Below are 25,054 nucleotides of genomic sequence, written 5' to 3'. Positions count from 1 at the left end.
CACTTTACAACCAGCTTTCAGATGAAGCATACTGCTGACACATATCTGGCTCTCAGAAATACCTCAAGTATGATACCAGTTTTTACTCAATTGTCCTATTAGCTACTGAAATGTTTAACTTCAAATTAGCTTCTGAAATATTAAGAAATTATATTAAGGAATATTCTTAACACTAAGGAACACTCCAGTTCTGTGTCTGCAGTGGCCTAAGGACATATACATCAAAATGTCTCTAAGAAATCCACATTGAATTAAAGTTTTGAAAGCTATCAGGCCCTCAGAATACGGTCTTCTAATATTTTAACTTCCTGAGAACACCAAAAGAAGTTTTTGATCTGAGAAAAATGCATTACAGACCAGACAAAAATTTAATTTGGAAATTAATGGTATTGCTTGCTGAGTAAGAGAAGCATTTTAAATGTTCTTACTTGTATCATTTTCAGTCATTTCCATAACATTTCCTTTGGTTAACTCTGTAAGTAAAATCCACGCTATCTGTCACTGCCTTATGGCAAGGTCATGGTCCCAAAGTAGGACATGGCTTTTTTGGCCTCCTCCTCAAGAGAAAAGCTCTGTAGTCAAAAATCCAGCCTTGTACATTATCAGCAGAACCAGCAGATTAACATCTCCCACCCAGCTTCACATTTGCAATGATTTTGCAGATGGGACGTGCAGAAAAACCATTGGTGTGTTATGTTGCACAGACACAGTGTTGGGTTAAAAAATAATACTGTCCAAGACAATAATTAAATGGAGAAATTAAACCTCTCAAACAAGACAGACAGTTTCTGTCTGATGCTGGTAGGAGTCACTGCTGCATCAGTGCCTGGAATTGCAGTCAGCTGTCAGGTGAGCCTTCCTGACCCATCAACCCAGTAAACTCCTACAATCAAGCTGGTTCATGGTCCTACATGAACACTCTAGCACTGTCTCACACTACATTCCAAATCTCTCTTCTTATCTTAATTTCCCATCAGCAGTTTCTGTTGACTATTTACAAGTATCTTACCTGCATAATTTGGTTAACTCTGCAACAGGAGTTGCCTGGGGGAGCCCCTGAGACTGCCAGATTCTCCACCCAGGATGTTTATCAACACATTGAAGCATACAAAGTGTCAATATTAATTGGGTTAGAAGGAGTTATCTGGGGGAATCTCTAGGGCTGTCCCAATTTCCTACCTGGAGAACTTCATCTGGTAAAAGACAAGAGCAGTGAAGCTGGCCAGAAATTCAGGAAAACACTTTGACTCACATTGTTTCTAGCCAGTTGCTTTGTATCATCTACAGAGCACTCACTAGGAACTCTTGGACCACTCAAAGCATTAACAACTAAACCCACTTGGTACACAGACTGAATGCCCAGTTATACACTAACTGTACTATGCTTTCCTTCCTACCTTACAGCTATTATTTTAACTCTGTACACCGAGTTGCTATATTCAATAAAACAAGTACAGATAAACAGAAAAATTAAAGACCATCATATTGATTTAATTTGTGTTCTTAAATCCAGGCTCAAAACAGTGTGTTTGAAATACAATTTCTCATTGGACTGAAGCTAAGAAAAGCACATAAAACTCTCCTGAAATTACAGCAAACATTTGTTTCTACCTACATACCTTCAGAAAGAGGGAGGAAATATATCATGCTACCTAACAGTACTACTTGAATGTGACTACTGTCCTTGTGTTATGTCTTTGACTCTGCAAATCAATAAATCTATCAAACACAAGCACATCTGTGCCTATTAATTTTCAGATATCTACGTAATTCATCGCCATCATCATTTCTCTTCCACTCTTTCACAGACTGTAAATGATTTCTAGGCCTTTTGCTTAGAACCTAGAGGTAAAATCATCCTTTCTTCCCCAATTATATCCAAAAAAACATCTTTTGTTTTTATTTTTTCTCCAGAGAAGTTAATAAACTGCGGTTATATCACAAATACATTTGCATTAAAAATTAGTTTTATAACTGTTTCACATCCCTGTTACTTATATTGTTCAGTACAAGAAGCAGATCTGCAGATGAACTCTACCTGTATATCTCAGCTTAAGGTGGTTGTTCTACAGGATATTTCTTCACAAACAACTCTTCCTTTTTTTTTTTTTTTTTTTTTTTAACATCCACCATCTTTCAGATCTTCCAGTTGCCATGTAAGGTTTCTATTTAATTTTTGGAATACATATTTTTCACATGATACAGAATTAGGGCTAGAATTCCACGTGCTATGTAAAACACTATATGTGCTTTAAAAAAGAAAATCACAGAACAAGATCAGAGATGTGTCTGATGAAATGTTTTTAGAGCATCATTTACTCATTATTTGTGTAGAGCATACGCCGGTAGACAGTTTGATGTTTAAGTGGGACTTGACTCAGCTTTAAGAAAAATAAGCTTGCAGCACTTCATCAAGTCCTTTTAGGGATTAGTTTATATCAAATATATCCTTATTTGCATTTCAAGTTACCTAAAAGGAACTGCTTGCAGCGTTTCAAAGTGGATAAAGCCAGACACTTGGTTCTAAATCAAGGCACTTGATCGAGGAAAAAAATATTATCCATGTAACAGAAGACAGACAGTGTGCTGCAACAACATCAGAAATCTGCCGTGCCACAAGTTATTCTACCATGGTGTGAAGAAGGAGATAAGAACATCTCTATGGGATGACTAAAACCTAAAAAAAAAAAAAAAAAAAACATCAAAACAGCAGCAGATCCACAGAGTTAAGTGTACGAAGTTAAGAAATACTAAAAATGAGAATGCTTGTGAAACTTCAAGTTCACTTTGTGAGTGCCTGTCACCCAGCAAATCTCTAAATTTTATCAGAGGAGGCCTCTTACATGGACTTAAATGTCATCGTCCAATAAATGTATTGAATGGTGTGCAGAACAAAGTTGGTGTCTGTAGGGTCCTCTTCCCCTGTCTTACAGTTTGAGACAGTCTGTGAAGGTATCTAACTTCTTCTCAGGATTCTGGTGCTGGCTCTGAGCCCAGGAACACCTGATGCTGTGCAAATTACATACAGCAGGAGCTCTACAGCTTCTACTGAAACTTCATTTTACAGGGGCCCAACTTCAGTTACTCAGTTTGCAGAATTTTTGAGCATTAGTCACTACAGGAGCTGTCCTTATGGTTAAAAATCCACAGCTTTGTTAACTGAGATTATGTCATCATGTGCCACCATTTAGTAAGGTACGTACCAGACTTCCACATCTCCCAACAGTCCACATGTCAACTGGAAGGCATGTCTCTAACTTGTTTAGAAATGGCATTCCAAAAATAAATTCTTAAAGGTGAATGATGATTGTCATTACGAAAATCACTTTCTTTACATTCAGCACACTGTGAGTACTGCACAGTAAGCAGGACGTAAGTCATAGTCTATATACAAAGATAAAATGAAACACCAAAGAACTGCTCATTCACTGAGCACTGTGCATAGTGAAGGAAACTGGGTTATTTCAGAAAAGGTATGCAATTAAAGAATTTAAAACCACCTCAAAATGGCAGCTGTGCATTAAGAAGCCAATTGAGGTTTCACTGCCATATCTCAGCTTTGACATTTTCTTATATCAACAACTGACTTTGCAACATTAGAGATAAGAACAACTTCACAGGGTTTATATGAAGTGCTCTGCACAACCTGTACGTTGCAAAGTGCCCACTCAGAGCTCAACACCAACAGGCTGATACCTCTGAATCAATGGGCCGTGTTCATTGTGACAGAGAACTAAACTCACACCCATCAAATGCACAAGAAGTGAGAATTCTAAGAGGAGAATAGGCTGTCTGTAACCATACAGCACTACTGCAAAGAAGTTCAGTTTCAAAAGAATGTATCTAGAAAAAGGGAAGTGGATCTGGCAAGAGTTTGACATTGCTTAAGGCATGCACAGGTGGATGGAGCTGCAGGCCAGGTCAAAGGAGGAAAAAAAAAGAAAAAAGATTTATGTTGCATACAAAGAAAAGGGCAGAAGAAAAATAGCCGATCGGGCTGGGCTGCACTGAAGTAAATGAAACAGCTGTTCATACAGGGAAGGAATGGTCAGGTAAGACAGGTTGGAAATAATAATCATAGGGCCATCTGCTGCCCTGGGACTTTGCACCCTCAAGGTATGAAACAAATTTTGTCTTCAAGGAGCTCAAGCAGTGTAGCTGTTACAAGCCCATCAAGTAAACAAAGCATGCACAGGGCATTAAAGTTACACGAGTTCCACACAGAAGTTGTTCAAATACTTCAACTCACAATATTAAGTTAAGAGGAAATGGTGTCCTTTCAACCAGATTTTCCATTTTAACCAAATGCTCTGTGAACACAAAAGAAATACATTTTATGAAGTGCCAATACCATGCACAGCTTACACACTGCACTGAACTAAGAGTCACTTACTTTGTCAGTTCCTGAGACAAAACAGTTCTCAGACTGATTCTAACTTTCCATTTTCACTACTACTTTTTTGGAATGATTCTGGCAAATAGTTTGCAACCTCTGGAATCCTCAGTGGAGGCATTTCCTTCACCTCAGTCAGCTTGCTTCAGGACAGGATGTGCTACAGAAGCTATGCTATGAGGTAAACTCATTTTCTGGATGAACATTTTCTTCCACTGAAACATTGAAACATTTGCTTAAGAACAATGAAAATGTACCCTTGAATGTTCAGAAATCTGTGCAGCTGCGCAGCTCTAAGTCGTTTTTGAGAGTTGCTTACTTTACAAGTAAGCCTACAGACCACTGCAAGGAAAATGGAGAATAGACACCAGGCCTGCCTGTGGTACTGGGTGGGTGAAAACCTGGCTAGCAGGTCTTTGCAACAAAACCAGTTCCAGGCTCAATGGCTGTGATTAGTCCCTTCTCTTGCTTAAACTATATACAAAAGCATCAAGAGCCCAACACCTGACAGCCAAAGCATCTCCAGTTCTTAGTTTTATCACTTACTTCCACACTAACGAACTAAAGAGGTGAAGAACATATCCTGCATCTGACTGAAATAGTAAACAGAAGAGAAATGCTGAGGGCTGTCTTGGTAGAGATTTTTCTACTCACCATTTCCTACCACGAAGATACCTAACTCAGGAAGGTATTTAAGGAGCCTAACTTCAGCCAGTGGAGGTTAATCGACCTACGCCACTTTCATCACCAGTGCAGTTCTCCTCTGAGGAGGATATCAGATGCAGTTGGTCCAATTCAGCAGGATTGGGGGCTGAAATCACCCCCAGTTAGAAAATGGGTGTTAAAATCTGCCTGCAGACTGCCTGTTTCTTCCACCAGGAGACCACAGCTAAGCTGTGTGTCAGGAGGCAGTCCCACCTTCCTAGACTCAAAGCCTGTAAAACACAGCACGCTCTGTCTCCAAAACCTTCCTTCAAGGATGCCGCAGGTCCTGTCTCAAGTTGGATGGTACTGAAGGACAACACATCCTTGAAGAATGGCTGCTTTCCTTCTTTGCATCACTGTTAGCAGGACCACTGAATCAGCCATAAAAGAAACCTATCAAGACAGATTCTCAAAGTTAAACAACCTTTGTAAATACCTCTGTAAGTATCAAAGCAACATCGATTAGCCTGCAGAATAAACCACAACACGCACATCCTTTCTCCAGCTTCTCTGGAAAGTAGCCTTTGGTTTCTGTGCTTTAAGACAAATGGTTCTAGAATAAGGACTTCTTTTAAAAGAAACATAGGCAGAGATGATCTTGCCTTAGGACTTTCTGTAGCCCTCATTCAGAAACGGCACTTACAAAATTATGTGACATCATGGCATATTACATGCAGCTGAAAATGCGGAGATCATTTATGTAATTTAGTTTATTTAAGATGACCCGCTGAAGGATGCAGTGGGATGGAGAGAAAAGAAAGAAGGAAATGGCAGTGACCTTCTGTTAACAAAGTGCAGACACTGGCATTAGCAGGGGCTTTGCTCTAAGGAAGCCGGCAGCTGCTGAGTCTCACCAATACTAATGACTATCATTATGCCCATTTGTGAAAATAAGCCAAATTTTAGAGAATAGTATGAACGTAGTTGTGACAGAGATTTATGATATAATCATAATACAGCAAAACCAAGAGAAAATGTCACCCTGGCAGCTCAGTTAGCTACAGCCACTAAAATAGCAAGAAACACCTCAGAGGAAAAAGTCCTCAGTTACTGCAATTAAAAGGCAGATGTCAGATGATTCAACGCAGTGGAATCCAACACAATAGCCCAGATATGAGTAGAACAGGAAGAACTTCAGGCTGTTCCACTCTCATAACCACAAAGATGATCTATTCAGTCTATGTATCTATGTCAGCCAGCTGACAAAGACAGAAAAAATAACCTAAGTCAGCAATAATTATTAATATGACACAGCAATCAGGCTGTGTGCTCCCCTTACGCCAAGTCTGCTGTCTCACTGATTGGGAAATCCATTTCAGCATCAGCTAGGAGAATTTGCAGTTGTTTATGACTATCTCAAAAAGCAGTTTCTAGTACAGCCAAACGAGTCCTATATCAGAGTTTTAGCATGAACATGCCAAGAACCTTGGACACCATGCTTCTTGAGTAACGTCAGCATTTGGACAGTCTTAAAGCTAGAGGCTAAGCCAAAGGCAAATACATTTGCTGTGGGCATTACTTAATACAGATTTACAGCTTTTATGGAAAACAGTATAGTAGATATTTAATTTATTGCATCTGAAAATTCAGAACACATCCAGGACAAAACTGTGCAGTAATAATTACAAAATAACTCAAGTCTCCAAGAGTATTTTAACCTAAGATTATCAATCACGAAGCATACAGCTTGGATAAGTTGTTTCCCTTTTCCATGCAATTTAATACACTTCTGTCACACAGTGAAGAAAAGGCTTCTGAGTATTCTACATGAAAATGCAGCTAGTGAGATAGGGAATTACAAGTTTTCTGTGTATCTCCTCTTTTTAAAAGTATTTGTGAAGACAAATCAATCAGGCTTGTGTTCAGAAACATAGGCCATTTGTCATTTAAAGATTCAAAGCATCACACAGTCAATTTAAATTTTCTCTATTTTACTCACTTTTTCCACCACTTGTCTTTCATATTAAAAAAAGACATTGAAGATATGAATTCAATTTGAATCCAAGCCAAAGTAATGCTTTTCCTTAAAGAGCTGTAATTATTAGAACTATAAAAAGAATTGGGCAAGTGAACACTGAAGGTGCAAGGGAAGAGTAACATGACAAGCTCTCGTTGAAAAAAAATTGTATTAATGATCACTACCACTTAATTTGCAACATCTTGCTGTCTTCAGGGATTATGAGGCTGGTCACAACAAATTTCAGGTTAAAAAAGAGACTGTATGGGGCCACTGCACGACTAGTTTTACTTGCTGATAGTGCATGCAGTACTTACTGAATTAGGTTCCTTATTTGTAAACAAGTAAGATCGTATCAAAGAAAAGACTGACTGCGTGGTGAACTTGTCTTCCTCGCTAGAAAGAAATAAAAAGACATCATATCACTTACATCCCCCATCAGGGGAGGAGGAGGAGGGAAACTAACAACATACTTCTCAGATCCAAGCAAAGCACTATTTCCCTTGCGTTCTATGTCCCTGTTCCTTTCCAAAAAAGGGATTGCCTTGTAAAGTAACATGGACCTTGGATGCAAGGACATCTCTATTCCTTCCACTGACCTCTTTACATTCAAGTCCTCTTCCTTCACACATGCAGAAAAATTGAATTGAGTTATGGCTCCAAATTAGGTTTAAAAGATTAGTTTGTGCAGGAGAGCACTACAGCACCAGGGCAACTGTTTTCTCCAGCCTTCCTTGATTTTTCATACAACTCCTATTAGCAGTAATTGAGCCTGCATGCATGGACGCAGACAAGATACAAGTGCAAATAGCACTGTATTCACACCACTTCATGTAAAACAACCCAGAACAATTTCTTAAACAAGCTACACAGTACTTTGCCTAAATTCAAAGTATCAACTAACTGCCATAGAATAAGAGATACAGGATTTTACTATAGCTAATTCCATTCAAGCCATACCCCTCAAAAGGTCTGAGTAAAGCACACAGCATCTAAACAATTTCAGCAAGTGAGCTATGTGAAATCTATTGTTTCTGCTATGGCAGAATGAAGGATGAATTAAGGAAACTGTGATTTGAATAAGAGGCTCTAAAAGCCATCTTCTTTAGAAAAACAACTCTACAACAGCCAACATAAAATATTTTTTTTCTGAGAAATTTTACTATGAATTCAGTAGAATAAACAAAAAAATCAAAGTTAAAAAATGAATAAGATAGCCTATTTCATAAAGTGAAAATCTGTAAGAATATTAGTTCTTGTGCTCCTTAGCTTGAAAGGTACAAGCATCTCAATTTATGACATTAATACAGGACATCATTTAGCAGAGATTATTTACTGGGATAAAAAGTAGAAATAGAACAGGTCTTGGATTCAGAAGGAGAGACAGTGAAAACATTCTCTATTTTATATTTATCAAGAAAGGAAATACAGCATGACAATACGAGTCCACGTAGAGCATACCTATAACACAGTAGTTTTAAATATTTTTAAGGAATTAGTTATCTTGGATTACGAGGAGAACATTACCAGGGTATAGGTAGGTAATACAAGTACACATCTATTTTTTGTTTAAAGACTCTTAATTAAACCCTCACTCTTCACAGAGAAGTTCTGACAAGAAAGGATTTTGTTAGTTTTGAAGCAGATGCTTGTCATGAATTGAGCCCTGTTTTTGTTTGTTTTGACACATACAGATATAGAAACATCCCAGGCAGATGCACACAAAACTCTTCACAAAACTCTTTTGTTGGGCCTTTTTCAGGTGTTACATGACTGCTCTCTTTGATTTAATCACAGTGTGTGCATATACAATTGAAATCTCTCAGGTGTCAAATAACAGTGCATAAAAATCCTCCACCACTGAAGGATGTACATGGCATAAGAACAGGGCTAGCCTTTCCCCAAGTCAGTACAATATTACTGATGACAAATGCTTCCTGCAGCATTCACTAATGCAATGGACAAGCATGGGCTCCACCACAAGAAAGCAAGATGAACTCACCAAACAACTGGCAGTGCTTGTATCTGGTTTACCCACACTTCCTGGCCACTGTGTCCCAGAGCAGCAGCTAACCTCCTCCTAGACAACCACATTGTTGCATTTACCCTGTTGGCTATGTATAACTATTCAAGCAAACATTCCAGCATGCACTGTATTACTACCAGCTCTGTCCATATATAAATATGTATTATACCCCTTCTAACTGCAGCATGCAAACACTTCCCCCCTGGAACTCTCACTTCCCATGTACTAAAGCTGGTCACTGGATTTAGTCACAGTGTGATTCCAGCCACCATGTTAAATAAGTGATATAAATCCAGAGAAGGAGGATTTGACTCATCATTTGACTGGCACATCTAAACTATGCAAACTTTCAACTGGGTGTTAGTCATAGAAATCTTTTGGGTTTCAACTGTGTGTTCAGAGAATGGTGCAGGAAATCACAGGTTATCACCACAGTAAGATCTTTCACCAAAGTCTTTAGGCAGTGTCAGAGCAATAATAGCACAGGTTCTACTTCATCTTTTTTCCAGAGCCAATAGCAGAGAAAGAGTTGATCCAGCAGGAGAGAAACATGATAAAATGAAAAGGAAAAGCATCTAAAATGGAGCCACTGTAAGCACCATTAAGAAATAATCTCAATTTCTCATTAAAATCTGTAAACAGAAGTTTCCCATGAAAAAAAGACAAATTAAACATGCTTATCCATCTCCACTGCTTCAGCCTAGGATTTGTTTTGCTTTTCCTGACCATTTTGTAATAGCTATTGATGATCTTGATATAATTGCTATGCAGGAAAAGGTTAAAATTTAGATAAATTCAAGGCCAAAACTACACAGAATTTTAAAAGACACAAATTAAGGGTTTCAGTAGCAAATAGTGAACACCCTTTTGAGATGAAAAACAGAACCTCGCAGGTATTAGAACATGCATCTTAGTTCCATCAACTTAGAAAGCAAGTTTTTAGAAGTCTCAAGGAAGACTTGATCTCAAAAATTCATCCATTTACATAAAACTAGGTGTTTGTTCCTCTACTCAGTTACTTTCTTCAAATACATAGAATTTACATTTTGAAACATGTATTTTCTCATCAGAATAACTATGGCAAAAATAACTACTTAGCATTTTAAAAAAGGACAGACCAGAAGGGAAGACAACTGTGTGCCTTCTCAACGTTTCTGGATTTCATTAAATGAGCCACAGCCAAGACATTGTGTTTTAGAATAGAAAATAAATAGAATATGAGGATCTTGTGTGCAGGAATTTAACACCATCAGAAGAGAAATTCATTTTTAAAGTAACTTTATCATCAGATATAATTAGTAGTACTGCCCCTCCCCCAGGCTCATTTTGAACAAGAAAAGCTTTTGCTTCTTGCAATGTAGTACAACTTTTTACCACAGCTTCATTCGTCCCAGATTCCAAACAGTCAAAAACATACCTTTCTACATGGTCATCCAGAAAAATAAACACTGTACAAAATTAGCTACAGCCCAAAGGAGAACTGAGCCGGGGACTAATTGTTCCTACTTGGCTGCTCATCTAACTGAATTGGACAAACAAACAATGGCAACTGACAGCTGCCATCGATCATTGGTTTTATGTGTAGGGTGAATCTTAAATCACTGTCTCTCTGGAAAAAAGGGAGTCAATTGAGATAGATACTGAACTGTCAAAAGCAGGAAGGCTTGTAATTGAAGGTCTTCCATGAACACTTTTGAACTCAAGTCAACCACTGGTTGTTCAAGATACTGAACTTATAAACATCACGACAACTCACTAATGAACAAGAATCTGTGGAGACCCTACACCAGAAAAATACTATAGGCTTTATTTCTGACTACAAATAATAGCCTTGGGAAATCTATGCCTAATCAGAGAAAAAGGCAGTTTTCTTGTAGTATATTTGAAAGAAATGCCTTAGTGAATATCAGCAAGTTAAGTCACGTTACTGGTATCATAACCAAAGCTCACTGATTCAGAACTGACAACAATGAAGATAGAAAGAAGTACAACTCACAAATAGGCTAATTTTTGCTTGTTAATATTCTGCTTTTTTATGTATTTTAATCATATTTATATTAAAAATTCTATTTTTAATTCTGGGATATTCAAGGAGCTTACCTATTATCCTAGAGCTACGATTTTAACTAAATTAATGCAGGCTTCAGAACATTTGGAGTAAGCACTATTGCTGTATTTAATTATCATCTAAAAGTATTCACTGCTTGTACTAACAATCTTTCTGAAGTTATTAGGTAAATTATCCAGATAAGCATCATATCTTCTGTAAAATGGAGTGGCTAACCATCTGAATTTCCTCTGTAGATTAGAACCCTGGTTTATTTCTCTGACTTTTACAGAAATAACTCACAAAGAAGAAAAAGGTTAAGTGCTTTACTGTCCCCACAGATGGCCAGTTCAAACACTGAAACACCCACACAGGAGAAATATAGCTCCAACTCTTCTAGAATACTGATATCTCGAGATGAGTCAGCGTTGTCTTGTCCTCCTCATCCTCATCATGAGAAGACAAAGGTACTCAGTAAGTTTTGGGTGTTGGTTTTTTTTCCCCTAAGGCTTAGTGTGATGTCATAACATGACTGAGTTGATTCTGAAATACAGCTTAGATTCATAACTTTTTTCTCAATCACCTGTTAAGACAAAAGCACTACTTTTTGGAGACTTTAGAAGACAGAAGTTTCACCAAAATACTGTTACCTGGAAGGTGGGAGGATCAGTGCTCTACCTCATGTGTTTCCAGTAGGACTGAAAACACTCAAAAACACAAAGGATTTTTGTGCTGCCACAATAGGGGTCTAGATCTCACCAAACAAGGGCAGGAGATCTGGATAGCAGATTATTAGTCTGTCTTGTAAAAAGAAAGTAAAATAGTTCCAAATCTGACACAATCTGGTAGAACCAAAATTTCAATCAATCCATATACTTTAACTAAAATAACATCCAGTAAGTATTGTTTTATTTTCCATTACCCTCAGGATCTCTCCAAGTATTCATTAAAGAAGGGAAAGGCAAAGTATAACAACAGAATATCTGTAATGATTTGGTTTACAAGCATTGGCCAAGATGAGTCTGTGTAAAGGGATTAATATTTTTTGATGTATATAAAACAAAGGATCTCCAAATATCTATCACATTTTCTTTTGCCATACTTGCACTGTCAATGCACAAAATCACTTGAGCAGAGATTTAACTTGAGTTAACGGAATTAACATAATTATATTTGATTACTTGACAATTTTAAACATCAAATACAAGTCAGTTACAAAAAGCACTGTAATCATATTTGCCATATGGGAAACTGAATCCTTTAGGGGTGAGGCTGTAAAAAGCACTCAGAAACAAAATCTGCTGTAAGATTCACTACAAGTTTGGGGCAGCATTAGTAACCACATGCAACATCCAGAACTGCTCCCCCCTTCTCAGTGAGCAGCAAATGCCTTTGTGAACCAGCTGTGAAAAGAAAGCTGAATTTCATCAGTGGCTCATGAAGTATCAAAGATATCTGTAAAATGACCATCACTTTCACACCTCTTTACAGACCACAGTATAATCTACCTTCCAGAGCGTAATGTCCATGCAGAAATTTCAGTTCTTCAGTTCCAATGACTTTTAGGATGAAGGTAATCCAACCTAACAATTTCCCACCATCAAAAGGGAACATCTATTCCCTTCTCTCCCCCTTTTACTTCCCCTCCCCTCAGTTACTCAGCTGATTGCTAATCTAGCAGAAAATTAATCCATCAGAGGACAAGTGGGATGCAACTTTTTTAGACCTAATCCATGTTGGTTAATTTTGTTGTTTGTATTTAGGTGTTGACATCACAGCAATTAATATAGACTGAGTAATATTTCATATGTGCCTTTTCCGCTCTCCCGTTGTATGTTTGAGCTCAAAGTTGTTAAGACAATTGGTAGCACCTCAGTTTCTTCTGAGCATTAAACCATACTGCTCATTTGAATTTACAGTGTGTATGTGAAATAGTAACATCCACGTTCACTACAGATTCCAACAAGCTGAAAAATGGCTAATGGACAAATATCTTACATAGATGTCCTCTGATCCATCACATGAAGGCCGCATCAAGCATACTAATATCCCCTGGACACATCCTGGTATATTATGTCAATTTAGAACAGCTCTTTTTAAGGTGAGAAATGTATGTCCGCCTTCTATTTGGTGAGACAAAACAGAAAAACAATCATCTGGTGCACAGCTGCTATGATTGCTGCAACAAATCAAAATAAAGGAGGGAAACTGATGTGTTGTTGACTTAACTACTGCACCGCAACAACTGAAACGCCATACTATATGGATTACTGATTTGTTTCCTCAACAGATGTAGAAGAATTGTTAAAATTGTGTATATCTCATGCTTGAAAACAGAATTTACCTTTAAAAAGTACAAAATCTCACACTGATGTACATACAACGCATTAGAAAAGTACAGGCACAACAATTAAGAGTTACATAGGCCAAGCCTATGGTTCAATTACACAAATCATTTAGTAGCAATATTGCTACTCATTCCAACTGCTTTGTCCAACCACTGAAGGGTTTTGCAGGTGTTGCCTCAGCTGCTTGAGTTTCCTGATTTGATGTAGCATTTGGTTCCTCCAACAATGGGATTTACTCAACTGAAACAACCAGGAATGAGTGCCTTAGACTATACTCGAACTCCACAAACTAATGTTGCTTATAAAATCTTTATATTGTCAAACTTGCTTCACGTGTCATGTAGAACGATTGAAACAAATAGTAAAGTAGGCCCATGATAAATATCAGTACCTCCTTATGAGCACTGGTAAGATTACCCATCTAATTTTAATACTACTTTAACCATACTGTTTAATGCTTATTACTTGCAGACACAGCTCTAAACATGCTCTCACCTACATCACGCACTTTCCAGGCCTATCAGATTGCTAAATACTTATATTAGGGAGGGTCCTTTGACATTGTAAGAGGGCAGGGAACACATAGAGGGCTAGCTCTGGAAAAGAAGTTTAGTGCTCATGCAAACAAACAAGAATCAAATGAGTAGGCCTATGAGTACTTCTATATACTATATGCATAAACTTCCAAAGAATTTACCTTCTGTTTTTCAAAAACAAAGACTCAAACACATAACGTGCAGCATCAAAAAATGTACTTAAATATACATAGAATATATATATTTAAAATTGCAAGTGTGTAAATACAAAAGAAACAACTATTAGAGAAAGGATGCATTATGAGACATTCATAGAGAAAAATTGAAAAAGTCCTCACATGCTCTCATCTATGACAGAAATTAATATTATCTCGGTCTAAGAGAATTTTTGAACATCTTATAAGTCAAATATAAGCATTATAAGAATGAAGCTAGAGTCAGAACACAATTCTCAAGTTTCTTGACTCTTCCAGGTTACCACTTTTTTCCCCATTTGTCCTCCATTACAAACTTTTAAATCCTCCAAAAGCCTCCCAATTAGTCAGACAAATGTAACGGACTAGGAAGAAGAGAGGCCATCTGAAATGTCCTCTCAGCCAGCTCAGTCTGCCCTTCAAGTGAAAACAAAACCCACAAAGTATCCCTTTAGAAAGGGGGAACCATTAGCTCCTAGAATTAAAAGGGGAAAACAAATAAAATGTGTTGCTTGCTAGCTACCCAGGATACAATAGAAGGGCCACAAAAAAATTTTAAGTTCTTGTCTTCTCATGTATTAGACTAGCAGGGCAGAGACTAGAAGAGGAGCAAGGCAGCGATCTTACTACATCTGCTGGAAGTAATCAAGCACCTTGCCTCTTTCTTTTTCTCTCCTCAGATCTCAGCTCCTGTCTGTAACAGAAATAGCTGCCTGCAAGCCCCAGGTGCTGCAGGATTTGAAAATAGAGAGATGGCAGGAGGAACTGAGAAGCCATGTAGCCTCAGAAACAGAGAAAGCTTTACATCTCAAGATACTAGAAATAATGTTTTAAAATGTCGATTTTAAACATTTAGACATCAACTTTCATGCATATGCCATTCCAACAACATTTTCCCTCTTTTTTTTTTTTTTTTAATCAGAAAAACTATATGGCCTAATTACTATTTTTGAACACTTAGATAGCCTTACCTATTTCCTGTTTTGGGTACGTTGTTCTGTAGAAGTAGCAGGGGAAACTCTAGAAAGTAGCAATAGGAAAGGGCCCTAAAAGAAGACAAAGAAAAGGACTTGCAACCAACAATACAGACAGAGAAAGAGCAAACAGGCTAATAGATCTTCACTTCTTGCATACGGCGGACGAACATAAATGCTATTCTGCACTCTCCTGGAAGCTCACAAGTATGAGAATGGCTCCTGTAGCTGAACTACTGAAGTTGAGTGAAGACTGGCTTTCTGGAGCAGTAGCTCACATTGGCCACCTATAATAAGAGGACGTGATAATGACCCAAATACAGAATAGTACTACTTACTTTTGAGTTCTCCCTGTTTGCAACTATTAGCCAGTCTCAGACAGTTTTTAAGCACTATTTGAAATAGGTATGGTATCTATTATAGTACAAGCTCTTCTATTTAGGAAAGCTAGATTCAGCTTTAGATGAACCATGCAAAGAAAAATCAAATCCTGTTAAGCAGTTTTGAGATGGCTTCTTGGGCTGCCTTTGATCTCTCTGAATTTATTAGATACACAGAAGAAAAGCAGTACATACCTTATATGACAGTCTGTTATACAGCCATCTTCAGATGAATTTCTGCAATTCAACAGTAGCATTAGCAGAATGAGCACTTGAATAAAAACTACACAAAGGTTTTACTCAAAAATACTAGCCTCTAAAGAAATTCTTACACAGGGAAATCACCACCAATTCTACAACAAACATTGCATTTGCAAGTAAGAATTCATATATGAATGATCCTTATATTCTTTTTTCCCAGTACTTCTATAAACTTCAGGCTTAGATCTACAGTTGGTAAAATTTTCTGACAGCCTCTGACATACAGCTCCATGCTCTGTATTGAACATATTGACAAGGGGATTTGAACAGCACAGTATCCAGATGGGAGGAGTGTGGGCAAGAAAGCTAAAAGACAACAGCAGCAGAACATAAAGATCCATTCCCCCACCTTGTGGATAATTACTGAAACAACAATTTATTGTGGTATTTCATCATTTGCAACACATTTATGAAATTTCACATGGATTTTGCTATACTACAGGACGTCAATCTTAAATCTACTCTGAGTGAATTGCAAATACTTTTGAAGTAGTATATTTTCTTTTATTTATTAAAAATCTGCAAAAATTTGGAGAATGTCTTCTCTTTTGATGCTTATTAGCATCTGTTATCAATAATTCAAAGTTGCTATGACCTGTTAAAAGTCTGAAGAATTTCTGGCACAAAAGGAATTTAATTGACTGGGGTTCAAATCTAAGAGGTATCTGTTTCTTCAAGACTGTCCCCATGAAATCCTACTGATATAAACATACGTATGGAATTTATCATACTTCATGGAGAAAAGTTTCAAATCTCTGGAAGTAGGCCACAGGTGCTAAACTTACATTCAGCGTCAGTAAATGTCAGCGGATGCAATTTTTTCCACATGGAGGAATTTAATCCCACACCGTTGATTCACCCACATGTCCACATCAGATATGGTAAGAGTGCCCCTCTGCTGCCATCTGTCACGTGGCAACAAACTGTAACAGAATATTGGTGGGTAGGTTCAATCTCGACTGCCTTCCCACCAACATCTGCCTCTGACATTGTGGGTCAAAAGAATAAAATAGGAGGCACTACTTTTGGAGCAGCCCTTGTACAGTGCATAGCCATCTTCCCTATTCTCCAGATCTTTGTTTTGGATAGAATTTTACACCCTTACTATGCTAGCCTATAATCAACAACGAAGTATACAAACACCACGAGTACATTCAAGATGAACACTGCAACTTGTCTGTTGTCACGTTATCAAAACAGAGGATTTTTAGTGCTCCATTTGCTGACAGCCATACACGTGTGGGAGTTAATGCCTCCCTGACTGAAATCCAAACAAATTTCTTTTCCTTGTTACAATTCAATACAGTTATCACTTTCAAGTACTGCACTTACTCTTCATAACTAGAAGAGATATTTTTCATTACTGATGTGAATTTGTAGCAGGTTCTCAATATACTGTATTAGTTTTTACAAATATCCTACCTCTGAAGAATGAGCCATGCTATAGATGTATCACTTTCTTTTGCTCCCAGCTACCACGCCTATACTACAGAAGGGTTCGTTCTTTCCCAAATGCTATCTGAATAGATCAAGATAGACACTGAATATTCTCACTGCAAAACAGATGATAAAAAATATAAAATCATTTTAAAAGCAGAAATATCCTTTTCTCATTTCCTTCAATCAGGTAAATTGAGTAAGCTACCTTCTAAGTTGCTAACAAACATCTAGAAAACTCCAGAAAATGAGTAAATTTCAGAATAGGCAATAACTGCTGAAGCATAGAGATCTGCATATTTGCATCACTGTTACTTAGTGACTACACAAATGAGGTCCATAATCCAAAGAATGGACTTGCATTAGGAAGCATCAATAAACTGAAAAATACTAACAAATTTTGAATGCATTTTCTTTTGTGTCTTTGTCTCCTTTTCTTCCATCTGCTCTTCATATACTGTGTGGTATTATACACTTAACTGCTAACTGCCCTCCCTCTCAAAAACATACCTTCATCCAGGAAACTTCAATGAAACTAAAGCCTGGGTTTTTCAGATGGAATCTGACGTTGTATGCAGTGATTCTAAATCCCTCCACTTCTTTCTTATACCATCATGTCCCTCGAAGCAGTCAGTCCACTGATACATATTTTAACTTAAATCTTCACACTCAGGTTTGAGTAAAAGTGACTTTTTAAGCTGTTGAAAGAATTATTTTATCAAACAAACACTAGCTAGTTTCAAAAAGGTTTCACTGTTTTCTCTTAATGAAAGAGAAACATTAGAAAGTATCTACTGTAATCACTATGATACTCTGTTATAACAAATGCATTAACTGCCAATGATGAAATAAAAGTACTGTTATCTGGATGGGTAAGCTGAATTTCTTGATTTACACATAACCCTTCCTCAACTTGGCAAGCAATCCTCTAAAAGACTATATTTAACCTCTTATTAGTAAGACACACTCTATTCAGAGTCCATAGTAACCATTCTTCTAGACTCTGCAAGTGTTCAGAAAATGGTTAAATGGTGAGGTGGAAGTTCTCATAGGTTTAAGTTAACCCAAGAAAAATACCATCACATCTTCTGTTTACTTTTCCTTCTCTAAATATATTTCCGATTTTTTAGTGACACAGAACAGCTGAAGGTGGAAGATGCCTGAAGATGATGCAGTCCAAACATGGTTGGCTGGAGCAGGTTATGCAGGACCACGTCCAGTGAGGATGCAAGTATCCCCAGGGATGAAGATTTTACAGACTGAATGCTTTTAAGAGAGCAACATAGGGCTGCTTTTTCCTTTTTAAATTTGTTTGATGTTATTTACATTCACTTAAGCAGTTTTAACTGGTTGGTTTACTCTAATTCTGAAGAGAAAAACATCATTATCACTTGCAGTAGCATAGTTAATGAATACTGTGCTCTTTTAAGAGGAAAAAAAATACAAACTGAACTTACTACTCTACAGATTTGACAGAAAAACAGTGAAAAACTAAAGCTGTCCCTACATCAATCAATAACTAAAAATCTGCAGTACCAGCCTGTACAAAGCAAGGATCAATTTCTTCTTAAATGCTTGGTATTCTAATAAATCTAGTATTCCATATCTTGTATTCAGTAAAAATTTGTTTTTAGAGAGAGCAAAAAAACTGGGAGCTCACTGTAATGAAAGGCCTAAGATTCTCTGGGCAGTTTGGCTAACTCATGTACTCAGCAGCACTGAAACTAGAGTTCATAACAGCATAATATCCACACCGGATGGAAATCACTTTGTTGCTACACTGCAAGAACTTGCTCAAATCTTTGATAAACCTCACTTTACATTGCAGCACTTCATTGAAATTCCTCACTAAAGATTCACCAAAAAAGTATTCCACCCCAGCAATACCTCCTTCTTACAGATCATCCAAACAGCCTTTAATTCAGCTGTTGTTCTTACAGTATGCATATACTTAGGAACAAGTCAAGACACACTCTTCATTCCTAATGCTCTCAGCCAGCAAGTCAACAGGATGTGAAATTTAAGAAAAAGGACAGACATGTAACAGGTCAAAAAAGCTGCCAAACTCAGACAGCAAAAACTAGGTACAGCCAAGAGCATTTGCAGTTGGAGAGATTACAGCCATAAAATAGACAAAAAACCAAAAAACAAAAAAACAAGGCAAAACAGGGAAGGATGCATAGTAAAATAGAAGACTGAAGAAAGTACAAGAGAAGCATTAAAAATCTGTTATACCCAAATATCCATATTAATTTAAGCAGGATCCTTAGCAAGTGATCTCTCTCACATTTTCTAGAGTGCTTGACCTAAGTGGTACAGAAGGTCATTCATTACATTACTTCAGTTGCAATTCCTACTGACATCTACAGCTCAAACTTAGCTAACAACCTGACGTGCACTTCAGAAGTTGTTCTCTTTAAAACCCTACTGCTTCTTCAGACTACTTTAAATAGGAAGCTCTTTCCCAGTATCTAATCACACAGTGAGAAAAAGTATCTACTGTTGAGAATTCAAAGCCAGAAGGTTTACAAATAAAAATGAGGAAGTACAGAACTGAAGCAAGCAGAAGTCTGGAGCCAGAAACATGTCATCAGGACTGTTTTAAGCTCATATTCTCCACCCCAAAAAAGGCACATAGTAACTTCTAAACACGGACTAAAACACGCAAATTGTAATCTGTTGTCAGCTAAGATTAAAAGACAGCACAGTACAGTTCTGGGCTTGTTTAGCTAGTAAAAGAGAAGGCTCTGGGGAGACTTCATCGCAGTCTTCAGTACTTGAGGGGACCCAACTTTATACATGGTCTTACAGGCAGATGGGTTACCAGGAACGGCTTTAAACTAGAAGAATGGAAATTCAGGTTAGAAGTTAGGAAGAAATTCTTTACTCAGAAGGCTGGTGATGAGGCGCTGGAATGAGTTTTCCAGAGACACTGTCCATGCCCCATCCCTGGAGGCATTCAAGGTGAGATCAGATGGGACTCTGGGCAGCCTGATCTAGTGGGTGGCAACCCCACTGCAGGAAGGTTTGGAAATAGACAATCTTTAAGGTCCCTTCCAACCTAAGCCATTCTATGATACACATCTGAATCACTTCTTATATCCCAGACATCAAACCCAAGGAAACACAGGGCTCCAGATAACTCTCGTGCTGTACACTGAAGTCCAATATCTTTTTTTCCAGATGGTGTCAGGGACAAGCAGCAAACCAGCAACATATAATGCACTTCTGAAACAACGTCATTAAAATCATGGCACAAATAATTGCATATAAAAATTTATTGTCTCCCTATATAATATCATTTAAACAATGCTTGAAATACATACAACTTAGGTAGCTGATTTCATCAATGTTTAAGTAGAGCGTAGAAAATAGGTGTTACCACAGAATCAACAACAAGTGTCATACCGCATTTCTTCCCCTCTCATAGTAAATTGGATTCAACTATCTTAATTAGGTTCAACTATCTTCAATTGGATCAATGTTCTTCAGCTTTCTAATTTTCATGAGATCATAGCTGTGAGCTCAGAACATATTTATAGAATCCACCAGTCCTTAAATATTAGGAAAGGTCAACAACCCAGGCCTAACTCTCACAATTGCTCCATTTACAGAATAATCTATGCAAGAATATTGCCATTTTTATTATGAGTTCCTATCTAGTACAAAATGATATAGTAATAAAGTAAAAAGAGAAAAAAACAAATCATTCATTGATGACTTCTAAGTGAAATATGATGGAAATAAAACATTTTTAAGAGTAAGTACATGTAAGGGCACTTGAGCAAGAGTACTTAATAAACTAAGTTCACTGAACTAAAACCCCTTTACTCATATAGTCCCTGATACAGACAGTTACCTTGTGTATGTCTTGTGTTAAGAACACAACTTGTCTCAATAGTGTCTGTAGGATTATCCATCCCATTAAGAATTATGCTCTGAATATGCTTAAGTATCTTACTGAACTGTATCCTAACAGTCCTTGAGAAACTGCAACAGAAAGTAATACGGAGAAGTGACTTAGATGGTACCCTTGCAGTGAAATAGCTATACACTGAAATACCAAAAACAAATTACTTTGATTTATGTGTTTGGCATACAAAGTTTTCTAACAACTATACTGTTCCTCCTGGAGAAGTCTTTAATCTACAGTGGTATAATAAAAACATATACATTCTCATGACAGGTAAATAGTATTTTTCCATTTTTAAAGTGCAGATTTATATTTGCCATATAAATGACAACATTCTAAAGTAAATATTTCTATGCAGCAGCAGTCTATTTCATTCAATACACACTCATTTTTATGTTCCTCCAGCACAGCACTTCCGGGAAACTAAACAGATAGATTAAATTATAGTAGCTGAATTGTCTATACTTCTTTCTTTAACAGAATGTTACCTAATTTTAAGTTTTTAACTAGTTTCAATTACTTACTTGTGTAAGTACTTTAGTTTGCAAAGTGCACGATTACCACAATCTGCTTGTAAACCAGAATCTTAGAGCATGAATTAGATAACCATTTATTTTAAAGAAGCTATTAACAAAAAAAAAAAAGCAGAAAAAGGACATTTCAGAGTAAGAAAACCTTTTATAAAAAGTTGTAAATTTTAGATGCTTATTTCAAAGTAACAAAATCCATAGCTTTGGCAAAACACAGCTTTTCAAAAGAAAGTGTTTATGACAATTAACATCAAAGGAAGATCTCAGTTATTTTATCTGTAGTTTCAGCAAAACATTTCTATGTTTCTTCTAATCAATTTTAGTGATAAGATCATATGTCAAAGTCAAACCGAACAGATCCTGTTATTATCAAGACAGCATTTGTGGTTTCTTCAACCGCAGCGATGCTTGTATCACCAGCTTTTGTTGTTTTCTTGTTGCCCATGCTTCCTCAATGGCAACACAAACGCTCTGTAAAGAACATATTGAAAGAAAGAAATTTAAGTTAGCCTGCAGTTTCTTTCTGTGATATACTACCAAAAATTCAACATTCTAACCTATATACCATGAAGCATGGCTTGTGTGCGTTAAGTACTGGAGTAGATTGGATGGCCCACCTGATTTTACATAAGTAATTCCAGCATTCAGTGAAAGCTGAAGTGTTTGAAATGCTTGTGAGTGTGCTTTTGCTCATGATTTCATTAAGTCTAACTAACTTCTACCATGAATATGAAGAGAGAGAGTAATTTAAACTAGGTGGACAGAAAACAAGCATTAATGTCACTGAAGCATTTCAAGAATTTATGGATTGTTGGTAACTTACAGAAATTCGGGAAAGATTCAGATGACTAAAAAGAGGCAAACCTGAAACCCAAAATCTTACTGTTTGAGAAGTACACTTTCTTTTGTGGTATCGTATCAAATCAGCAGAATTCTACATGTGTAATCCATACAAAGGGAGATGCAAATTGTGGAGTATTACCAATAAAACTGAGCAATTGAAATTCACAAAAGGTAAACAGAACAGAGAAATTTATTTTCGATATACACAGCAGTAGAAATAAGAGCAAAGGAACAGTAATTAAGTAGTAACCCAAAAAAGAGAATGAAACAGGAAAGTATTTCTCTGGCATTGCCAGAGATAAAATCAAAATGATCTTCACTTGTCAACCTAAAGCATTACTTGGAATGTATGCCACAAAATAGCACTGAAAAACACTTTTTTTTCCAGGTAAGAGTCAGCAAAATAGTAACAGACGCTGTATGTAAAAAAGAAAAAAGTGCTGTTACATGATTGCAGTCTTCCTTCCCTGTCTAATCCCCATCTTTTATGTGGTCTTCATCAATTTCACATTATATTTGGTTATATTCCAATTGTGACTTGCTATTTACTCGAGGTGCCATTTTAATTGTGCATACAAGTTGCAGTGGATTTAACTGAATCCACTTTCGATACTGGGAAGAATTCTTCCTCTCATAATTTGCTACAAAACTACATTAAGGCAAATAGTTACCCAGGTCAATTTTTCTACTGTTGAGGAATCATGGAACTGATGCAAATTGTTAGCTTAGCCTGTGCAAGTCAGCTACAAGACCCAAGAACATACCAAATAAAAACTCCCCCAAATCAGCCTCTCCAGCATCAACATGAGCAACCATCAGAAAATAAATGGTAGAAAACCAGCAGAGCATTAGGAGCAGGGAATAAGTAATTCTTTTCACACAGAGGTACACTTATTGGGTTAATTCAATTACCTTGAAATACTGAGAAGGGAGCATAATTCAGATATATGCTGATTACAATGAACTTATCAATTATTTGAATTATTTTCCTTTAATAAGTTCCAATGTACAAAGTATAAAATAATGCTACTTCAACTTCCTTCTTGCACACACCCTCGAATGTTTTTAACTGCCTTATCTCATTGTTTTCCTGATCAAACTCAATTTTTACAAGAAAATATAGTCAACAGTTCCTAGGAATGTGAACATCACAATTTTTTAGATGTTTGGAGTTTCAGCAAGTACAACAACATCGTAAGACAAAAGAAAACAGAAAAATAAAGAATATACCACTGCTGTAGCTTCATCCCGAAGTTGAATTGCCTTTTCACAACTATGGCGTATGTTGTCCTTCCTTTGGAACATCCCTTGATCCTGTTGCAAAGGGGCACAAAAATAAAGTTCAGGTGACTCACAAAACAAGAACACAGAATCTGAGACATAAATAGCTTGAGTGTCAGCTTCGGCTTAGACTTCAGTTCATTCTCTGTCCAACACATCCATACTTCCAAAAAATATGAATTAATTTCTCCTATCTCCAAAACCAGGAGTTAAGAGTCCTTAGATAATTAAAAGCATCTTTGGAACTGTAAATAAGCAGTGTTGAATAATAAATAATTTAAAATAAATTTTTAAAAAAGACAAAAAAAAACCAACAAACCACATGATTTTCTTACCAAAACAGTTAGTTTTAAAACACTTCCTTCACAGGTAGGACAGCGCGTAAAGTCTTCAAATAAGTAATCCCACTCTGCTGTTAAATGACCTAAGATTTCCACCTCTTTTACACATATAACCCTCCTGTTCAGAAGGAAAAACATATCAATACACAATTTCGACCAGAAATTACAGCTTTATGAGAAAACAAAATGGAGAACAGAAATGTTTCAGAATGTATTTTCTATGTGGATCAAAAGTATCCATTCAGTAGCAGTTCAATTGTATTTCCTTAATATATACTCTAAGACCATTACTTTGTCCTTAAGACTCAGATGTTTTACGTTATCATATGGGATGCACAGGCAAATTAATCAAAATCACCAGCCACTGGATAATAGAGGGATATGACTTAATTTTTACCAGCTCCTGAATGCCAGCAGTCAGCCAGCTGAATACTGACTACATAGTGAAACAAGTACATAATTAGACTGACAGATGATCCATTGCTAGTTTACATTTGCTAGCAAGTTGCCCTTTCATCTCCTTAGATATCCAATGTCATCTAGCAGAAAGAAAAAAAGTGGCAGTTCTAAATGGAATTAAGGTAGAAGCATTAAGCATAATAGTGACCAACTGGATTAAGAACAGAAGTACATATTTTAACTGAAGCTGCAAAAAAGAAAAAAACACAACCAAACCTAAACCAGCTATCATAAAAATGTGTCAGTACCTATCTTTAAAAATCTTGTTATGCTACAACATGAAGTGCACTAGTTGTTATAAAACAAATACAGGTTGGCTGTCTCCCAGAGTTTTGGTATGGATAAGTCTCCCTCATACACCCAGGGCAAAGGGCAAAAACTAGTAACATCTAGGATGCAGAGATCATAACCAATGCGATCATCTTGTCT

General features: G+C 36.9%; 1 protein-coding gene across 6 annotated transcripts in view; it reads right to left on the bottom strand.

Annotated features, from left to right (window-relative positions):
• Nucleotides 1-25,054, bottom strand: part of VPS13C (vacuolar protein sorting 13 homolog C) — a 182,616-nt gene that overhangs the window by 80,041 nt on the left and 77,521 nt on the right. For 2 of the 6 annotated variants that reach the window (XR_016470280.1, XR_016470279.1), the window contains exons 81-87: nucleotides 24,161-24,284; nucleotides 23,775-23,858; nucleotides 21,118-22,172; nucleotides 17,769-17,956; nucleotides 17,244-17,374; nucleotides 15,756-15,797; nucleotides 15,178-15,252 (exon numbers count right to left, since the gene is read on the bottom strand). Coding sequence is in view for 3 of the 6 variants with exons in the window: in XM_090148713.1 (XP_090004839.1) it covers nucleotides 22,071-22,172; nucleotides 23,775-23,858; nucleotides 24,161-24,284 (310 nt within the window). In the remaining 3 variants the exon portion in view is untranslated. Of the gene's footprint in view, nucleotides 1-15,177; nucleotides 15,253-15,755; nucleotides 15,798-17,243; nucleotides 17,375-17,768; nucleotides 17,957-20,734; nucleotides 22,173-23,774; nucleotides 23,859-24,160; nucleotides 24,285-25,054 lie in introns of those variants that run through there. The other 4 variants (XM_090148714.1, XM_090148712.1, XR_016470281.1 and 1 more) reach the window with 3 other exon arrangements.

Source organism: Phasianus colchicus, chromosome 12 (assembly GCF_987193195.1).
Source record: "Phasianus colchicus chromosome 12, bPhaCol1.hap1.1, whole genome shotgun sequence".
Classification (NCBI taxonomy): Eukaryota; Metazoa; Chordata; class Aves; order Galliformes; family Phasianidae; genus Phasianus; species Phasianus colchicus.
This window is presented reverse-complemented; position numbering and strand designations above follow the sequence as displayed.